Here is a 21,169-nt window from a genome sequence, read left to right as displayed (position 1 = left end):
GCACTTAAGAGTCATTACTCCCCGCGGAACAGTTGGCCGCGCCTCCGCGGGTCCTCGGCGCACGCCCCACGTCGACCCCCCCGTGGGCACGGCGCGCACAGCCCACGGCGACACCCCAGCCCCGGGCCGGCGCCGCCACCCGCCGCGCCGCCCGCCCCGCCCCAGGCTGCTCCCTCCGCCCCGCCCCGCCCCGCCCTCGCCCGCCTCCCGCGCGCGTTCGCCCCGGCGCCGCCGCCGCCCGCGGAGGCTTGTCCCTCGCCGCCCGCCGTAGCCCGGCGCTGGCCGGTCGCCGTTCCCAAGATGGCCGCGTCGCGAGCGGCTGCTGCGGCGGGCTAGAGGCGGAGGCGGAGGCGGAGCCGCGTCACTCCCGCATTCGGGGCGCCGGCCCCCGCGCCAGCCTGCAGCTCCCTGCCCGGCACGGCCATGCGGGGCTCCGTGCACGGATGAGAGACTTCGCCGCCGCCGCCGCGCCGGTGCCGCCGCCCGCCTTCGCCGTCACCCCCGCCGCCGCCATGGAGGAACCGCCGCCGCCGCCGGAACCCGAGCCCGAGCCGGAGCCCGAGCGCTACCGCCGCGCGGCGAGGTGAGTGCGGCCGCCGGCGGCCCCGGAGCGGCGCGGGGCTCGGTCCGGCCCGAGCGCGGGCGCAGGCCGAGGGGGCGTGGGGGCCTGCGCTTCCCGCCAGCGGGGCGGGCGGCGTCCAGCTCGGCGGCCGGGCCGAGGGGCGGGGTGCGGGCTGCAGGCTGCGGGGTGCGGGCTGGGACCCGGGCCCGAGCGCCCCGCCCGCGGGCCTCCCCGCAGCTTCTCCGCGCGTGCGGGCGCGCCGGCCTCCGCGGTCCTGCGGGGCTCGGTTCCCGAGCCGAGGCGCTGCCTCTCCCCCGCCCCCTTTTCGGGCCGAGCAGGGGACGCCGGGGCAGCCGGTGCCCCGGCCCGCCTGGGCCCCCCGCTCGCCCCCGAAGCCCCGGCCCGCGGGCCGGTGGGGCTCGTCCTCTGAGCGCACGGGACCGGCCTTCGGGAGTCGCATTGTGCAGGGCGCTGCTCGCACGTGCACGGAAAGGAAAGGCTCGGGTTGTCTCCAACTTTGCTGCCGCAGGAGGAAGCTCTTAAGATGGAACTTTGGTACCCAGAGGATTTGGTGCTGCATTCTGTTCTTGAGACAGCGCTATTACTTCACTCGGCCCCCCTTTTTTTCTTCCTTTTCTTTCCTTTTGGGTCGGGAGCTCAAACTCACCGTAGCTAAGTACGAATGTCTCATGGTATACGCCTGTTCGAGTGTTCCAATGTCCTCTTACCCGTCCTCTGCATCGCAGGCTGGGGAACGTGCAGACTGCTGCCCCCTGGCCCCTGTCAGCAGAATGCCTCCACAGCTCCCCTCGCGTCTTGCTGTCTGGCTTTGTAGTTCCAGGAATAAGGCAGTGAAAGTGTCTTCTTTCTTTTTCCTGCTTAAAAGCGTTCTCAACAAATTCTGCAATTGAAGCTACAGTTGAAGATAGGAATCGCTTTCTTGCTTTGCATGACCCAGTCGGCCTCAACAAATTTATTTATCCAGATGCTGTGAAGAAAGTCATTCTTCATTTCCTTTGGAGAATTCTTAAAGAAAAGTTTCTTTAAATAATAGTACATGGCATAATGAGACATCACTCATTATGTTCCTTTTGAATAAATACCGGTAGCATTTATAGAACTTTTGACAGAAAGTTTATTTATTTATTTATTTATTTTAAATACTTTATTTATTGATTTTACAGAGACAGGAGAGAAAGGGGAGCATGGAATGGAAAGTATGAACTCAAAGTTGGTTCACATTTGTTGCCCATTGCTTGTGCCTTGACCAGGGCAGCCCAGGGTTTCGAACCGGCAACCTTGGCATTCCAGGCCGAAGGTCTACCCACTGCGCCACCACAGGCCAGGAGACAGAAAGTTTATTAAAATAAATTTGTTCGTGAATGCAGTCTTTGAACATTTTGACTTATCTAAGTTTTTCTTTAAAAATAAAAATGAATGCTTGTTGAATGTTTAAAATATGCCACTTTCTTTGCCTAACTCGTTTAAGCCTTACAACGGTCCTACAAGGTGTGTCCTTTAACTGTTTCTCTTTTACAGGTGGGGAAACTGAGGCACACAGGTTAAGTGTGTGGTCCAAGGTTTCACAACTAGTAGTGAACTCAGACTTGGCAGCACAGTCCATGCCTTAGCTGCTAGCAAGGAGTGTGACTTCACTGTCCTAAGGGGCAGATCAGAAGTTACAACTCTGTGTGACTGTTCTTTGGGATAAAAGGGATGGTGACCATTTTGAGGTAAAAGTAAAAGAGGCAGAAGGAAGTGGAACTGCGCCGTAAAAATGATTCTTCTCCAGTGACATACAGGAACCTTTATTTTTCAGCCAGGTTTCTGTCTTTGTTATAATAAAAATAGGTCAGGATAATGGGCTTCCTCCAACTTTAAGTGAGCAGCAGTGTGCAGAACAAGATCTTAGAAGTATTTTTCTTAGCAAAATTGCAGTTAATTATACAATAGCTAATCTGTAAGACAGATTACTTGACAAAGCTGTTGCTTTCTCTTTTATATGTCGTCATTGTCACTACCACCTCTTCAGTACACAGAGCTGATCCCTGACAAGACTACTTACTGTGGATCATTAGTAAAGGATGCTTCAAGGGTTCTGCCTCTGTTTATTTTGGATTTCTTCCATTTATGTGTTTAACCATTTTTTAAAAAGCTCCATACGCATGCTCAAAATATGCTAAATGCCACGTTTTAACACATTGGAGACTAATAATGCGCTATTTGCGTTGCCAGGTTAACTGGTTTTGGGATAGACCAGAATAAAGCTCTGCCTACCATCTTTGTTCATGTACTTTATGCCAATGTGCCATTGATTAAGATGGAAGGCCGTTGTGATGCAGTTTCTGTAGAATGCAGGCCTGCACATGTTGGCCAGTGTGCCACTGTGGCAGGTGCCAGCCCAGCACATCTGCTCTGTGCATGCTGACGTGAGAGTTATGCAATGACCGGGGAATACAAAACAGGTTAAAAGAGAGAACTCTGTTACAGTTTTTCTGCTTATTGTCAGCCATGGATGCTGCTTGTCCTTACTTATTTATTTTTGTCCTTATTTTTGATAATGGTTCATGATAAGGATAGAAGTTGTTTTCATTGGTGATTTAACTTAGAAAAAGAAATTCCTTAAAATTTCTTTTTAACGTTTCTGGGTCAGCCATAGGAGATGCTGAGATTAGAAGGAGAGCAATTAAAACTATACTCTGGAGCCCTGGCTGGTTGGCTCAGTGGTAGAGCATCGGCCTGGTGTGTAGATGTCCCAGGTTCGATTCCTGGTCAAGGCACACAGGAGAAGTGGCCATCTACTTCTCCACTCCTTTACCCTTCTCTCTCTTCCTTACCTGCAGCCATGGCTCTAATGCTTTGAGCAAGTTGGCCTCGGGCATTGAGGATGGCTCTATAGCCTCGCCTCAGGCACTAAAATAGCTTAGTTGCTGAGCAGTGGAGCAGTGGCCCCAGATGGGCAGAGAGCATCACCCGGTTGGGTGCTTGCCGGGAGGGTCCCGGTTGGGGCGCATGTGGGAGTCTGTGTCTCTGCCTCCTTGCCTGTTACTTAATAACAAAACAAAACTATTCTTTGGAACAATTTACTTTTGTAATTTCTTGAATCTGCACTTAACTTGGATGTTAAGTCTGATATAAGACTGTTCCTATCTACCGTAACCTTTTTCATTTAAAATATTTATGTTAAAAATAGCCTCATTGTTCTCATTTATTGACCTTGTAAAGTACATGCATGTTACATGAATTTAAAAATAACTTTTTTAAAAAAACCAATACCTTTATCTGTTATTTATATAATACGGTTCTTCCAAGTTCATTTAAAATTCTGGGTTTCACTACTAAAAACGTACTTAAATATTCTATCACTCCTAGATGATTTAATTTCTCTTTCAACATGAATGTCCCCTTTGAGCCTGCTTGTTTCATTCTTGACATCAGATGTCACCTGTTTTTCCTGGTGAAAGCCCCCGTAGGTGCAGCTGTGGGCTCTCCGGGCCTCATCAGTGACAGGCGGGGCGTGAGGCCATTACCAGGGTGGCTGTCGAGGAGAGCGTTAGGCAGAGAAGCAGTGCCCAGACCATGAGCAGCAGTTACAGGAGGCCCAGTGACAGCAGAAGCGCTCTCGTGTTCTGAAATGGGGACTGCTAGTCTCTCAAGAAGGACTTTGGGGTTCCCTTTAATTGTCTTATTGTTAGAAGTTGCTTCTACTTCCTTTGTGTGTGTTCTCTTGGTGTCTTGTAAATCTTGTTCTGAGCTCTGCTGAAATACCGGGATATAAGCTTTTGACTGCTTACTGGATACATTTGCCTTAATAACTTCCTGTTACTTAATTCCTCATTCTTCAATGATTATCTTTTTACTCATAGGTACTGTTGTGTCAGCCTTCTCATTTGACCAGGTGGTATGTCTTCTTTTTAAAGATACTTTCAGGTTGCCTCTCAGCAGGTCCTGGGAAATTGTTTCTTTCAGAGAAACTGGAGGGGACGTCAGACAAGAAGTCTGGCCAGTGACTGCAGTGAGTGTTTATAACCTGGCCCGTTGGTGGCAGGATGAGGCGGGCAGGGTCCAGTTGCTGTGCTCCAGCGCCTGCTCAGCTCTGTCCACACCTGGTGGGTCAGTGTGTTCTCCTGTGGGTAGAAAGCCAGAGTGTAATTGAGAGATTGATTGGTAAGCATGACACCAGCAAGAGATGTTAACATGCCAGGAAGGCTGGCTCGCATCCTGCCAGGCAGCGCCTGCCTCTGGAGTGAGTGGCGTGGGACAGTCTTCCTCCTAAGGTTCCACTTCTTTAGACCTCAGACTGGCTGCTTTTTTCCCTTCCTCACTACCTTCCCTCAGTCAGTCGGTTCTAGTGTGTGTGTTTCTAATCTTCAGTCTTACTTTATTTGGTTTATGACAGACCTTGCACTTCCTGCTTTACTTTGTCCCTTAAAGCTGTTTAAAAAATCCTGAGTAGAAGGTTTTTATTATACTAATGGTAAATCTCAGAGGATCACCTAAAACTCTCTCCACCCTCCCATAGTCCCCCACCGGCCCCTGCAGCCCCCCAAGAATCTGGCGTAGTTTCTGTAAAAGGTGTGGCAAAGATGTCAGTGGTTGGTGCTGTCATAAAATGCTGTTTGACTCTTGCAAATATTGTGTTCAAAAGAAAGATCATGATGAGATGTGGTTTTTCTGGATTTGAGTCATAAAATTGAATTAAAATTTAGAACCACATTGGAATTACGTGCAGCTACTATAAATTATGTTTGGCATTACTTTGAATTGTTATTGAAAGTTGAAATTGATGAGACTCCATATGTTATCTAAAGAGAATTTGTTGCCAAATATTAAATTAACGTAAATTTTCTTTTTTAAAATTTGCTTTTAGTACTTATGAACTATCTGAGCTGACACTATCCAGCTAGTTTCCTTTAATTAGGTCACCCTGGATAACAGAATTTGTGGATTGAAAACATCAGCAGTGACAAACAAAAAGCTTATTTTGTGGTGGTCTTTTATAGTAATAGCACTGTTATTTAGACTTGTAACTGTCTTCTCTACTTGTATGTTACGTTCAAATGCTTTCCCCTTTTTAAGAGGCATATTTGAAACCACTGGATTTTAAAAGGAACATTATTCCTCTGGAAAGTAGGTGTGGTAGGTACATTCTTCTTTCCCACAGACCTCACACTCATGAAATGGAGTACAATTTGTCTTTAGATACTTACTAGCAGCATAGGCAAAGTGAAAATTTGTTTTTGACCTAAAAGAACATTCATTTGTTGTGTTTTGCAGACATCAGTCGAGGTATTAGTCTCATGGATCATATGGATGCCAAATGTTTATAAAGCAGAAGGGAAAGCTATTAAGAATATATTAGGCATTCTCTCTAAAGTGTTTCATAAGTGGATTTCATTTCAGCGTAATTTCAGGAGAAATAAGCCTGCGGTGGAGAAAAGTGGACCGTAAGCTTTGAAGCTGATTGGATTTGATGTTTTCGGTGGAGCTTTGTTCCCGTGTAAGCAGGCTGCTTGAGGACCCTGCTGAGCTAGCTGTCTGTAGGGTGTTCTGCAGAGGGCTTGTTGGAGGACAGCTGGTTCAGAAACGTACAGTTGTAGAAACCTCAACCTTTGAAATCTTCCAGTGGAAATACTTGGGAAGAAAGTTTAATACATGCTGTTTAATACATGCATTGTTTTTATTGTACCATTAATAATTCTAAAGTCTTTTTTTTTTATGTATGAACATAAAAAGGTAGGCTGTAACTTGGTTTTCTCACAGAATATTTAGAATGAACGTTTTGAGTATCTAGTATTTCCTTCTTATTCATATGAGGAATTGAGCTTGTACCAATGCAAGTTCTGTGGCTGCTAACCTTCATTTAAATGCAGCGTTGCAGCAGTGGCTCCCACGCAGACTCACATGAGTTCAGAGCCGCAAGCTTGCAGTTCAGCTGGGCCTCTGCTGTTATTTTAGAGACGGGAAAGCCGCCTCGATAGGCTGCAGCTTCCTCGGGGCCACAGCCTAGGACCAGGCTCTTGCATCCTACTTCCTTATGTCACTTTGAGCTCATCCTGTCAGGGTCCCGGCTAATGGTGCCATTTGTCCGGGTCCACATGACCAGCGGTGGAATACTGCATTTACTGGGTTAATTAGACTTGACAGGGTAGAGCCGTGATGGAAGACTCATTTTCAGGAAATAAAGAAAGGACAAAGAAACCATGCTGAAACACGCCCCCCCCCCCTCCAAGCTCATAGCTTGTAACTTTTCTCCCTGTGAAACTTTATTTCAAGTTCACAAAATAAAGGTGAACCAATGCTCAGACCTTTTGGATACCTTGTTCTTCCCTGTGCTCAGTCTGCAGTTGGAGCAGACGGCCAGCGTGTAATTTCTGTTCTGCGGCGGTGATGCTGAAACTGGCTGTTTGGTGACCTACAGTGAGAAGTCTGTTCTGCAACAGTATGTGTAAACTCCATAGCTGACAGGAAAATCGGGAGACAGTGTTTGATCTTGTAATATATGATGCACTCCGATCATTCTTTTTCTGCTCTATTAAAAAAATTGTTCATCGTAATCCATTAAATTGATTTAATCACACACAAGTGGATTGTTACTCTCATTTCAGAAAACGTGGCTCTACCAAAAATAAAAAGATGCTATTATACTTTGTCCCTTGTCCCTTGAGATTGAGTCAAGACAGCAGTAGTAGTACTTACCTACAAATGATCAAAAGGCATTTTTAAGAAGCCAGACAAGGTTAGGATGCATATATTTTCCCTTGAAAGCAGTATTATTTTCCGAAGACAGAAGTAAGTCTCTCAAAGTGGTTCTCTTGGTTGCTTGATCTGTAAAATACAAGAATTGTAAAGATGAGTGTAAAATTTAGGATTAGCCCTGGCCAGGTGGCTCTGTAGATAGTGTTGTCCCAGAGTACAGGGGTCATGGGTTCGATCCCCAGTAGGGGCATAAGCTGGAGGCAACCAATGAGCGCATAGCTGGGTTGAGCAGCTGGGTGGGACAGCAAGTTGAGACTTCTCTCTCTCCCTTCCTCTCTCTCTTTCTCCTTTCTTCTCTTTTTCTCCCTTCCACCCCCTCCTTTTCTCCCTTCCTCTCTTAAATCAATGGAAAAGTGAAAAAAAATTAAAATAAAATTTATGATTGATTTTAGAGTAAAATTGGGTTGGAATATACGAATACCTTAGGTAATTTATTCATTTATTTGTAAACCACTGATATATATCTATATATTTTTTTGACTAGAGCAGTCCTTAAGGAAAAAAGGAACTGATTATTCCCCATCTCATGTGCGTGCATAATTAACAGTGGTTCTGACTGGTGGTGGGATTTTTATTGCCTGTGTCTACTGATCTGTTTCCCAACTTGCTTGTCCTAAGAAGTAGAGCGTCAGAAGTGAACTGGGAGAGAGCCGTCTGGAAACATCAGAAGGGTTTGTCACGAAGCTTCAACCTCAGAGCTGAGCTCTTACTTTGTAAACAACACTCGTGGAGTTTTACTCAGCTTGTTGAATACCTAGGGGTCATTTAACAGAAAACCAAGGACGATGTGTGCATTGAGAAATGATTACCAACAAGGGAGAGTCATTATTAGCCTGACCATGAGTGAAATGCAAAATCTCAGCCTTAATTGTACTGGCTAGTAGTTAGCAGTGGCTCCCTGTGCCTTCCCCTTTACCCATGAACCCTCCTGTACTATGTATCCATTTTCTTCCCTGATGCACTCTTACTGAAGTGCTCACCAGGACAGGCGGTGCTAAGCCCAGACCGTGGGGCTCCATTGGCGGACGAGAGAGACGTGGGCTGAGGTGAGCGACCAGGCCTCCCTCTGAGAACCTTGATTAGGCCGAGGGAGCTTTCCGACTTGATCTCCATACCCTCAAAATTAGCTAGAATTAGGGTGGCCATGTATTTCAATTAAAGTCATATTTGTGAGGAGCCCATACTGCATCCCTGCACAAATTGACCTCTCAACAGTGGCCAAGTCTGAGACTCCTCTAAAACTTGAGACCTGCTGAACCCATGGAGTCTCCATCTAGACAGAACGTCCTCCCAGTGCCCGAGCACGCGGTTCCTTCACGCCTTCCTGCCTCGTGTAGATTGGTTCCGGAGTGTCAACTGTTCTTCCTTCTCTTCTCTATTGGAGTCATTCCAAATGGCAGTCTTGTGAATATTCCCAGACTCCCTCAGGCAGATGATAATTTTTAATGTATGTGAGCATGATGTAAAACATGACCTGCCTTCGAGGGACTTACCATCTAGTTAAGGGGAGAGATAGGGTAATGGAAATTTCCTAATTTGTGGTCTGATACAGAAATGGTAGTACATTTACATCTGTCATGTACCTGTGTGCCATCCTCCAAGTGGTAGAACATGTTTTAGGTAGTGGTGATAGTGGACTTGCGAAGTAGATGTACATTTTTCAGAAGAGGAAAGAGTCGTTAAGAGTTATATTAGTTCTTGCCCTGGCCGGTTGGCTCAGCGGTAGAGCGTCGGCCTGGTGTGTGGGGGACCCGGGTTCGATTCCCGGCCAGGGCACATAGGAGAAGCGCCCATTTGCTTCTCCACCCCCCCCCCCCTTCCTCTCTGTCTCTCTCTTCCCCTCCCGCAGCCAAGGCTCCATTGGAGCAATGATGGCCTGGGCGCTGGGGATGGCTCCTTGGCCTCTGCCCCAGGCGCTAGAGTGGCTCTAGTCTCAGCAGAGCGTCGCCCCCTGGTGGGCGTGCCGGGTGGATCCCAGTCGGGCGCATGCGGGAGTCTGTCTGTCTCTCCCGGTTTCCAGCTTCAGAAAAAGTACAAAAATAAATAATAATAAAAAAAGAGTTATGTTAGTTCAGAATACTGGGAGCCAGGACGCATTTGTATTTGTTAAACTTAAGAGTCTGTGGTTCTCTGTTCTGTATGCTGACTACTTAGGTATAAATGTGAAAGGTAGTGGTGAACGAGGTGAATAATACGTAGTTTAGGCTGCCTGGCCTGTGGTGGCGCAGTGGATAGAGCACTGACATGGAATGCCGAGGTCGCTGGTTGGAAACTGTGGGCTTATCTGGTCAAGGCACATAAGACAACCAATCAATGAGCAGCTAGAGCAGTGGTCCCCAAACCCCAGGCCGCGGACCGGTACCTGTCCATGGGCCATGTGGTACCGGTCTGCAGAGAAAGAATAAATAACTTACATTATTTCCGTTTTATTTATATTTAAGTCTGAACAATGTTTTGTTTTATTTTATTTTATTTATTTTTATTTTATTTTTTTTCATTTTTCTGAAGCTGGAAATGGGGAGAGACAGTCAGACAGACTCCCGCATGCGCCCGATCGGGATCCACCCGGCACGCCCACCAGGGGCGACGCTCTGCCCACCAGGGGGCGATGCTCTGCCCATCCTGGGCGTCGCCATGTTGCGACCAGAGCCACTCTAGTGCCTGAGGCAGAGGCCACAGAGCCATCCCCAGCGCCCGGGCCATCTTTGCTCCAATGGAGCCTTGGCTGCGGGAGGGGAAGAGAGAGACAGAGAGGAAAGCGCGGCGGAGGGGTGGAGAAGCAAATGGGCGCTTCTCCTGTGTGCCCTGGCCGGGAATCGAACTGAACAATGTTTTATTTTTAAAAAATGACCAGATTCCCTCTGTTACATCCGTCTAAGACTCACTCTTGATGCTTGTTTCGGTCATGTGATACATTTATCTGTCCCACCCTAAAAGCCAGTCCTTGAAAATATTTTCTGACATTAAACCGATCCGTGGCCCAAAAAAGGTTGGGGACCGCTGAGCTAGAGTGAAGTAACTACTTCTCATCCGCCCCATCTGTAAAATCAATAAAATCTTAAAAATAGTTTAGGCTGAGGTGGGCATGATATATTATCTAAACAAATTGTGAGTGTTTGCCAAGTCAATAAAAATATTAAACATTTTAAAATGGCTCCATCATATTTCATTTTATAGTTATACTGTTATAAACCCATCTAAGCTATTATGAGTTTCTGACTGTTCTGGATAGCACTGCAGCGAACCTCGTGGTATACCACTCTGTTCTTCGGGCTGCGCTTGAAAAATCATTTCCTGGACATAGAATTTGAAAGGAATTTAAACACTTCGAAAAGCTTTATTGTCTATTGTTAAACATTTCCTTCTGGAAAAATTGTACAAACAACATATTGGCCACAAATAGTGCTTACCTTGCTGTATATTCTCTTTCTAGCTTTGAGTATTAAAAATAGTCTTTGCTAATTTAATAGGCCAGAAAGGGTTATCGCGGGGTTATCTTGTCTTAATCTGAGGGTCTGGTTGCTAGCATGTGTGCGTCTGTTTTCATGGAAAACTACCAGAGCTTGCATAGACTAAGCTAAAAAAGAACTTATAATATGGCTTTTATATGTTTATACATTACTATAAATCTTTTTCTAGTAGCCATGCATAGAGTAGGCAGTAAAGTATCTGTTAATGGAATTAATCAGCATTAATCCAATGAATTATCACTACCATAACTTTAATAACTTTCCTGGTTCTTGGCACCTCTTCCTTTGTGTTCTCTATTTGCTTTCATCTTCTGAGAATTAACTGAACTAGTGATAGACAAAGGAGTGCCCTTTCATTGCTTGGCATATGGTTGCACAGTGGGTAGAGCGTCGACCTGGAACACTGAGGTCGCCAGTTTGAAACCCTGGGCTTGCCTGGTCAGGACACATGCAACAAACAACAAACAAGCAATGAACAACTAAACTGAAGTAACTGTGAGTTCATACCCCCCCCCCCCCCCCCCACCAATGAATTAATAAAATCTTAAAAAAAAAAAGCCTAAACAGTGGTGGCGCAATGGATAGAGATTTGCTCTGGAATGCTGAGGTCCTAGACTTGAAACCCTGAGCTTGCTGGCTTGAGCATGGGTCTTCCCACTTGAACGTGGGCTCAACACTTGAGTGTGGGATTGCTGGCTTGAGTGGGGATCATCGATGTGCTCCTATAGTCCCTGTATGAGCCTAAAAGATGCTGGCTTGAAGCCCAAGGTTGCTGGCTGGAGCAGTGGGTCACTGGCTCGGCTAGAGCCGCCTGGTGATGAAGGCACAAATGAGAAAGCAGTCAGTGAGCAACTAAGGTGCGCAACTATGAACAGATGCTTCTCATCTCTCCCTGCCTCTCTCTTTCTTAAAAAAAATTATTAAAAAAATAATAATAAAGGTGGGGTATACCCTTTCTTTCAGGCTTCTTATACAAAGTTTCTAATCCTTTCTGCAGTACTGGGTGTTAATGTCTTACCAACCAGTCAGAGCTTTCCTCCTGAAGCTGGTGTCTGACTGGAGCTAATGAGGAGCCTGCTCTAAGATCCCTGCGTCCTTTTGTTTAACAGAAATGGGGCGCCTGCCTTTTCAGTCCTTTTTGTTTGCTTGTGCTTTTTCCAAATAATTTTTAAAGAATTTGAATAATAGGTGATTAAAATGAGTTATTTTGGTTATTCATAAATCTATACCATACAGTTTCACAAATTTATTGCTGTTCACAATTTCTTCAAGAGATGAATAGGTGAAATGTTCGTTATTCATATTACGGTGCTAAAAGCCGGTACTAAACTTAATACATATATTTGGATTGTGGACTAACAAAAGCATTGCGTCTCTAGGATAGAAGGTACTCTAACTGGAATTGGAATTTACATGGTAGATAAGAGAACTACAGGAGTAGGGATCGTGCCTGTAGTGATTTATTTTTTAAAAACAAGTTCCTTAAAAAGTCTTTATATATTCAGAAAATAAACATATGCTTTTAAAAAAAAAAAAAAGGTTTTTGTACATCAACTGGTCTCTGTTTTATATTGAGGGTGTGTCCCCTTCAAAAAGGAAATAATAGCTTCACTCATTTATAATTCATGTGCTATATACAATATATTTATATACCAAAATTCATATACCAAAATATTTTCATATACCAAAATTCACTCACTTTAAGTGACCAGATCAGTTGTTTTAGTATATTCACAGATAATGTGCAACTGTCACCACAGTCTTTAGAACATTTTAGTCACCTAGAAAAGAAACCTTGTATCCTTTACCTATTGCTCAGTCCCCATCCCTCCTAGTCCTAGGCAACCACTAATATACTTTCTATTGTCATTCTATATCTTATTTTATTACTTACTCTTTCTATTGTTTTATTCAGGAGAGGAGGGGAGGCAGAGAGACAGACTCTCGCATGTGCCCCAACCAGGATGCACCCCGCAAGCGCATTAGGTTGCGATGCTCTGCCCATCTGCGGCCCTTGCTCCCTTGCTCAACAGCCAAACTCTTTTTAGCCTCTGAGTGGGAGGCCATGGAGCCATTCTCAGTGCCCGGGGCCAACTCTCTCCAATCGAGCCATGGCTATAGGAGGGGAGGAGAGAGAGAAAGAGAGACAGAGCGAAGTGAGAGTGAAAAGGGTGGAGAAGCAGATGGGCGCCTCTCCTGTGTGCCCTGACTGGGAATCAAACCTGGGACTTCCACAGGCCGGGCCGACGCTCTGTCCCTGAGCCAACCCACCAGGACCTTTTTTACTTAATCTTTTTTTTTGGGGGGGGGGTCTATTCTGAACATTTAAGTTGAGTCATATAATAGCTGGTCCTTTGTGACTGCTTTTAATTAGCCTGGTGTTTTAAAGTTTTGTCTGTATTGTACCATGTATCACTACTTCATTCCTTTATATGGCTGAGTGACGGTCCATTTAATGGATGGACTACGTTTTGTTTATCATTCCTCACTTGGTACGTTGGGCTGTTTCTCCGTCTTTGGCTGTTATGAGTAAAGCTGCTATATCATTTGTGTACAGGTGTTTGTGTGGGCATATGTTGTCATCTTTCTTGGACATATACCTGGGAGTATAATTGCTGGATCATGTGTTTTTCAACTTGGCTGTATCATTTGACATTCCCACTGGCAGTGTGTGAGAGTCCTGGTTTCCCCACGTTCTTGTCCGTGCTTGTTGTCTGTCTTTTTGATTATAACTATCCTCATGGGTGTCAAGTGCTATCTCATGGTTTTGATTTGCCTTTTCTTGATGATGGGGTGAGCGTGTTTTCGGGTGCTTGTCCATTTGTGTATCCTCTTTAGAGAAGTATGTATTCAGATTCTTTCTCTGTTTTTAACTGGGTTATCTGTCTTTTTATTATTGGGTTGTTAGAATTTTTTATATAAGTCCCTTTTATATATATGATTTGTAAATATTTTATCCATTCTGTGGATTGTCTTTTGTACTTCTTTAATAGTGTCTTTTAATGCATAAAAGTTTTTAATTTTGATGAGGTCCAGTTTATATATATTTTTGTTGCTTATACCTTTGAACCACATCTAAGAATCCGTTGCTAAATCTGGGGTTTTACAGATTTATCCATTTTCTCCTAAGAATTTTATACTGTTAGGTCTTGGATCCATTTTGAGTTAGCTCATGTGTATGGTGTGAATTAAGGGTCCAGTTTCTTTCTTTTGCACATGGCTGTGTGGTTACCCCGAGCACCATTTGTTGAAAAGACTCTTCTTTTCATCATTGAATGATCTTGGCATCCTGGTTAAAAATCAGTTGACCACAGACATAGATTTATATCTGGCCTCTCAGTTCTATCCCTTGATCTGTATATCTGTCATATGCCATGCACATACTGTCGCTTTGTAGTAATCACAAGCAATATGAAATTGGGAAGGTGAGTCCTCCAAATTTTTTTATTATTTTCCAGGGTTGTTTTAGTTTTCTTTATTTTCTATCCTGTATCCCTGCACCTAGAATAGTGTTTAGCACATCGGAGCTTTCAGAAATCTTTATTGTAGAAATGGTTTACAGTAACTAATTCAGCCTCAATTTGGGTGGTAAATTGATGTCTCTAAGGAGGAATTTTCCAACAATAACGCTTTTTCAGTATTTTAAAAAATATCTCCGTTCCTTATTTTATTCTGTTAACCAAGTTTCCAGTAATGAGCTTTCTCATGGCAGTGTGTTGCTTTACTGAACGTCCTGTATGCACCGAAACAAGAGTTGTATGTAGGTGAGGGGAAAAAAAACGAAGTATTGGTGATTAACCAACACAAGATTAAGCTATAAAGAAATGTTTAGATTCGTTATAGGTAAAATTATTCTTGTAAATGAGGGATACATTTGTACAATTAAATATAAGCTTTCAGAAATTGAGTAGCTTCATGCCTTAATGTAATAGAACTTTTGTTTGGATAGGCCTAGCCAAGCCGGACAAATTTAGTGGCATTTTATGTTAAAGATTTTTTTCCTCCTCAGCGGTAGAAATTAGAGTAGCACTATGTGTAGTGTTTCTGACAAGCACATGAGGAACTGCCAAAATTGTTACTTGTTTGGTCTCCTGGTACTATCCATAGTTGAGAAGTATGTAATTTTTTATATAGTTGGATATTTAAGTGGCATCAGCTTTAGCTGTTAAATTCTAAGTTTCAGATCTTTTCTATTCTTAGAAATTTGATTCATAAGGAAATCTTTCTGGTCTTGTGTAAATTAGAAACTGGGCTCAGAGAGGTTGAATTGCTAAAAAATAAATGGGTTGGATTTGACTCTAAATATTTTAACCTCTAAAATGAGATGATGTTTACCTGTTTATATTTATCTTTGTCTTTAAACACAAATTTCTCTCTCCTTAATTCTCTGAAGAAACTACTCTACAATTCTATTATAAAATAGCTGCGTTGTAGAGTTTGTCACTTTGAAAGTCCAGTGTTGCTTTTCCTATATATATATGATGAGATAGTGTATCATTTCATTGTAACATTTAAAAATCCACTGTTTTAGAAGAAAAATTACAGAGCTTCTTTTTAGTGGTATACAATAAGCTATTTTTGTTGATACCTGGAATAAACTTAAATATAGAACATCTGTTGTCAGACATTGGACAGTAGTCCGTACATGATTGTCGTCCCTGAGACAAGGCAAACAAATGAGATGAGCTCTGTGATTACCTTGGCTTTCTGCCTGGAAGCCGCCTCCAGCCAGTGCAGTGACGGCAGTCCCAGCAAATCAGAGTGGTCTTGCTGAATTGAGGAGGCAGATGCGAGTTCAGGAGAGCCATTGGAAGTTGAGGGCAAGAGTTTTGGAGAGGAAGGAATGATGTAGAAAAAGAGGCAGAAATCTACGCAAGGCCGCCATGATTCTTTGAATACAGAATGCACTTCCATGGGACAGAATCCCCACAAGGTTCAGCAGAGAGCCGTTGGGGAACTGGGAGTTGAAAGGCTCTGAGAGCTGCCATGGAGCTGATAGGCATTGGAGTTCCCATTGGTCAAAGTAGAGGGAAGTCTTTGTTGTGTTGACCACTTGAGACATTCAGTATTTGTAAGGTTAACATCTTTAGTAGTAGGGCTAAATTATTCCCTAGAGTAAAGTCATGTCTGGAATTACCCTAACCAAACTTGAAAGAGAGTCTTGCAAGGATCAAATGGAGTTGGAAATAATTTAACAGCCTGCAACAAAACAAAGTCCAGAACTCCTTAAATGAAGACAGTGATATACAGATCATCAACAAATAGAACATAATGTTCAACACCTAGTCAAAAATTACTAGACATGGGCCCTGGCTGGGCGGTTCAGTGACTAGAGTGTCATCCCATTGCACGGAGATTGTGGGTTTGATCCTTGGGCAGGGCACATATGAGAAGCAGCCATATGAGAGTGCACTACTAAAAATGGACCAACCAAGTGGAACAACAAAATGATGTTTCTCATTCTCTCTCTTCCTTCCCCCATCCCTTTCTCTCTTTCTCAAATCAATGGAAAAAAACAATTACTAGACATGCCAATAAGCAGGAAGAGATGACCCCATACCCTGGAGGAAAATCAGTTGATAGAAACAATCCCAGATCTGTAAAAAATGATGGAAGTAGAGGATGAAATAGTTAAAGTAGTTAGAATTATTCTCAAGTATTTAAAGGATGATATGAACATTGGAGAAAAAAATATAAAAGAAGATCCAAATGAAACTTCTGAAAATGAAAAAAGCAATATCTGAAATGGCAAATACACTGGATAGGATTAACACCAGAGTAGACACCTGCAGAAAAATCAATGTTGAACTTGTGGACATGAAAATAGGAACTATGCAAAATGTTCAGGCAGTACACAGCCCAGGCAGAAATGTACAGAGCATCAGTAACACGGGGGATATACCAGACAGTCAACACAGTGTAATTGGAGTTCCCATACGAACTCACGAGGAAATAAAGGGGGGAAACTGAAAAAAAATTAAGAAACAGTGACTATAAATGTTTCAGTTTTGTTGAACACTATGAACCCATAGATACAAAAAGTTCAATGAGGGTAAACATGAAGAAAATCTCCACTGGAAAATTTCTGCCTAAACCTCTTCTTGCAGTCTCTACCCTGTTGTCATTCTTATAAATAACTGTTTTCTGGCCCTGGCCGGTTGGCTCAGTGGTAGAGCGTCGGCCTGGCGTGCAGAAGTCCCGGGTTCGATTCCCGGCCAGGGCACACAGGAGAAGCGCCCATCTGCTTCTCCGCCCCTCCCCCTCTCCTTCCTCTCTGTCTCTCTCTTCCCCTCCCGCAGCCAAGGCTCCATTGGAGCAAAGATGGCCCGGGAGCTGGGGATGGCTCCATGGCCTCTGCCCCAGGCACTAGAGTGGCTCTGGTCACAACAGAGCAACACCCCAGATGGGCAGAGCATAGCCCCCTGGTGGGCGTGCCGGGTGGATCCCGGTCAGGCGCATGCGGGAGTCTGTCTGACTGCCTCCCTGTTTCCAGCTTCAGAAGAATACAAAAACAAACAAACAAAAAATTCCAAAACTGTTTTCTTGTGATGTTTCTTTCTTCTCTTACATCTCTGGTCTATTATGAACCAGTCTCCTTTTTTCATTCTCCAAAGCCATTGTGTTCCTTGTTTGCTTAAAATCATTATTTTTCCCCCCAAAAGCTTTGCCTTGATTATATTTATAGCCTTGATTTTGAACTATTTAAAAAATTTTCTAATTATTTCTAAATTAACTATGTTACTGAATTGTGTTAATTTATTTTAATTAACCACTTTACAGAGAGTGGAGGACAATGTCAATCCAAACATAAAACCAAAAGTGTGTCACAAAATATTAAAATTTGCTGTCTCATTTGATTAACGTCTTGACATTTTGTGACTTTTTGAAATTATTTTTTCCATTGATTTGAGAGGGGAGCATCAAGTCGTTCACTTAGTAGTTCCATTTAGTTGTGTACTCATTGATTCCTTCTTGGATGTGCCTGGACCGGGGTTCAAACCATGACCTCTGGAATGCTGGGTTGATGCTTTATCCACTGAGCCACCCAGTCAGGGCTGACATTTATGTGATTGAAAAAATTTTAAGTTGGATTTATTGGGGTGACATTGGTTAATAAAATTATATAGGTTGCAGGTGTACAATTCTATAATATATTACGTTATTTTTAAAAGTCAGTTTTGTGTAAAGCAGGTATATGGGGTTGGGAGGGGATTGTACTGGGCTAGTGTGGATGCGCCCTTGTCGCTTGAGCATTGATCTTGAATTAGTGATGCATCTCACACGTTTATCCTCTGAGTGCTTACTATATGTCAGGTTGAGATTTTGAAAAGAGAAGCCTGCTAAATGTATGGAAAATATTGTCCAGGTCAGTGCTTCTGAACCGTTTCTGGGTCGTAGATGGCACTTGAGAAGCTGATGGGCGCAGTGGACTCTGGGCTCTGAAGATGGCTGCGTACGACGGAAACTTCTGTTCGGTGTCAGGTGGCTCTGAGTCCCCGTGATTGAGATGTAAAATAACACAGTTTTCATACTCTATTTTTTTACATTCCCTATATTTTGTGCATGTTGCATTTAATTATATGCTGTGAGACATTTCTGAAACCGCACGTGGTGTTTATATTTGGAATACACAGGACGTTAGGCCCCATGTTTCCAGTAAATTTCACATTGGCCTTATGTATTCAACCACAGTTACCAATTATGTTCTCCGTAGTGAAGAAAACTTTAAAATTAAAAATAGGAGCTTTTTATTTTTTTCTTAAAAAATTTTTTTAGATCCATTTAAATATTTTCTCAGTTTATGTAGTTTTTAATTACAATAAAGTTCTATTTTTTCATGAGACAGACTGTTTATTTGTGTATCTTTAATTGCATCTTTGATGTTGGGTGTATTTTCCTCTTAGCTTTAACTTGCCATTTTTAAGGATTTGGTTGTTCCTTTCAAGTGAACGCTTCTTTTCCGGCTCTGGGCAGGTGAATTTGTCTTGCTTGTGTGAATAGTGTGGACAGAATAGCTGTTTACACTGACTTTAAAATGAAATAGTTGTGAAATCTTGTGTGTGGAAAAAGTCAAAGTAGGGTTGGGGAGTGGTGTGTGTGTGCTGGCCTGCTGGTGTCGGGTGAGCAGTAAGTGCTCAGAAGAGAAAGCCGGGTCCACTTCCGGCCCTGCGCCCTGCGCCCTCTGCGCCCTCTGCACCTCTCCGTTAGGATGAGGGCACAGCGTGTCCTGCCGCCTCCTGCGCCCTCTGCGCCTCTCCGTTAGGATGAGGGCACAGCGTGTCCTGCCGCCTCCTGCGCCCTCTGCGCCTCTCCGTTAGGATGAGGGCACAGCGTGTCCTGCCGCCTCCTGCGCCCTCTGCGCCTCTCCGTTAGGATGAGGGCACAGCGTGTCCTACCGCCTCCTGCGCCCTCTGCGCCTCTCCGTTAGGATGAGGGCACAGCGTGTCCGACCGCCTCCTGCGCCCTCTGCGCCTCTCCGTTAGGATGAGGGCACAGCGTGTCCTACAGCCTCCTGCGCCCTCTGCGCCTCTCCGTTAGGATGAGGGCACAGCGTGTCCTACAGCCTCCTGCGCCCTCTGCGCCTCTCCGTTAGGATGAGGGCACAGCGTGTCCTACCGGCCGCCTGCCCTGCGCCTCTCCGTTAGGATGAGGGCACAGCGTGTCCGACCGCCTCCTGCGCCCTCTGCGCCTCTCCGTTAGGATGAGGGCACAGCGTGTCCGACCGCCTCCTGCGCCCTCTGCGCCTCTCCGTTAGGATGAGGGCACAGCGTGTCCTACAGCCTCCTGCGCCCTCTGCGCCTCTCCGTTAGGATGAGGGCACAGCGTGTCCTGCCGCCTCCTGCGCCCTCTGCGCCTCTCCGTTAGGATGAGGGCACAGCGTGTCCGACCGCCTCCTGCGCCCTCTGCGCCTCTCCGTTAGGATGAGGGCACAGCGTGTCCTACCGCCTCCTGCGCCCTCTGCGCCTCTCCGTTAGGATGAGGGCACAGCGTGTCTGACCGCCTCCTGCGCCCTCTGCGCCTCTCCGTTAGGATGAGGGCACAGTGTGTCCGACCGCCTCCTGCGCCCTCTGCGCCTCTCCGTTAGGATGAGGGCACAGCGTGTCCTGCCGGCCGCCTGCCCTGCGCCCTGCCCACCCTGCTCCGGGCACAGTGGCCTGTTCTTAGAGGAGCCTGTGCTGCTCCTCTCAGCCCCTTCCCCGCCCTCTTCCAGCCAGTGCCTTCAGGGCTCAGAGGTCGCCTTTGCCCATTCTTTCGTCCTTTGTGGGCGAAGTCCCCTACTACCCTCAGGCACTGCACTGGAAGCTGGATCCTGTCTGCTGGTGCGCCCTGCAGTTCCCCTCATCACGTGACTCAGAACTGTGCCTACCTATACGCTAAACTCCTAGTTGTCCCTGTGGGCGGAAATCTCCGGAGAGCAGGAGCGCTAAACTCCTAGTTGTCCCTGTGGGCGGAAATCTCCGGAGAGCAGGAGCGGTGGCACCCTCCATAGTGCTGGAGTCTTCCTCAGCGCCCGCGCAGCAGCCCTGGGCCGGGAGGGCCCTTGCCGGATGAGCGGAATAGCGGCCGCTCAGGCGATGCTCCGCCAGGGAGAACAGCAGTGTGCTCGGGGAGGCAGGGTGTGGTTCCTCAAGGAGAGAACGTCAGAGTTTGCCCTTATATTTGCTACTCAGAAATAAGTAAGCCATGCAGAATCCTCTCTTTGTTTTCTCGTTTAAATGATAGCCAAACTGGGTCTCCTAGGCCTGGGTTTAGGCACAGGATCTCACTCAGGCCAACACCTTTATTTATAGATGAGAAATACAGACCTACAGTAGCTAAGAGGTTTCACCGAAGAGGGGAGCGTACAGCTGGCCAGAGAACTACGTCCCTCTTGGCCCTCCAGCTTTCTTTGCAGCTGATAGAGACCTCACTCCACAGGGGGAGTACTCTGTGCCTGTCACTGGGAGGGGGGCACCCCAGAGCCCCAGGAGTTGAGGGGCCAGCTGAAGGTGGGAGGGTCCTGGGCCTGGGGTTAGACCAGGACTCCCCTTCTGGCCCTTACACTTCCTGATGGAGCAGACGAGTTACCTTTGCATCTCTTTCCTACTCTGTAACACACGGATTGTGATAGCGTCTGTAGGCTTGTTAGGAAAATTAAATGGGATATCATTTGTAAAGAGCCTAACTGAGTATCTAGTATGTAATAAAAGTTATTTGATAATGAGCACCTCTTAAAATCGGTGAGAATTGGCCTCTGGGCAGAGAACCCTTTCCTAAAATTGTGTTTTAAGACTCTGCCAAGGATTAAATGAGATTATGTGTGATATTTATCATAGTGCCTGGCAGAAGGTCAGTCCTCAATACATAATGGTAGCAATTATACTGTTACGATGAAGAT

The 21,169-nt window shown here is 45.4% G+C and overlaps 1 protein-coding gene across 6 annotated transcripts in view; it reads left to right on the top strand.

The window, feature by feature from the left end:
• The first annotated feature begins 283 nt into the window (after positions 1-283).
• The window catches only part of MAP3K4 (mitogen-activated protein kinase kinase kinase 4), a 94,210-nt gene continuing 73,324 nt past the window's right edge, over positions 284-21,169 (top strand). For all 6 annotated transcript variants that reach the window (XM_066372765.1, XM_066372762.1, XM_066372764.1 and 3 more), the window contains exon 1: positions 284-583. In XM_066372765.1, coding sequence (XP_066228862.1) covers positions 444-583 — 140 coding nt within the window. In that variant the 5' untranslated portion in view covers positions 284-443. The remainder of the gene's footprint in view (positions 584-21,169) is intronic.

This window comes from Saccopteryx leptura, chromosome 3, assembly GCF_036850995.1.
Source record: "Saccopteryx leptura isolate mSacLep1 chromosome 3, mSacLep1_pri_phased_curated, whole genome shotgun sequence".
NCBI classification, from domain to species: Eukaryota; Metazoa; Chordata; class Mammalia; order Chiroptera; family Emballonuridae; genus Saccopteryx; species Saccopteryx leptura.
This window is presented reverse-complemented; position numbering and strand designations above follow the sequence as displayed.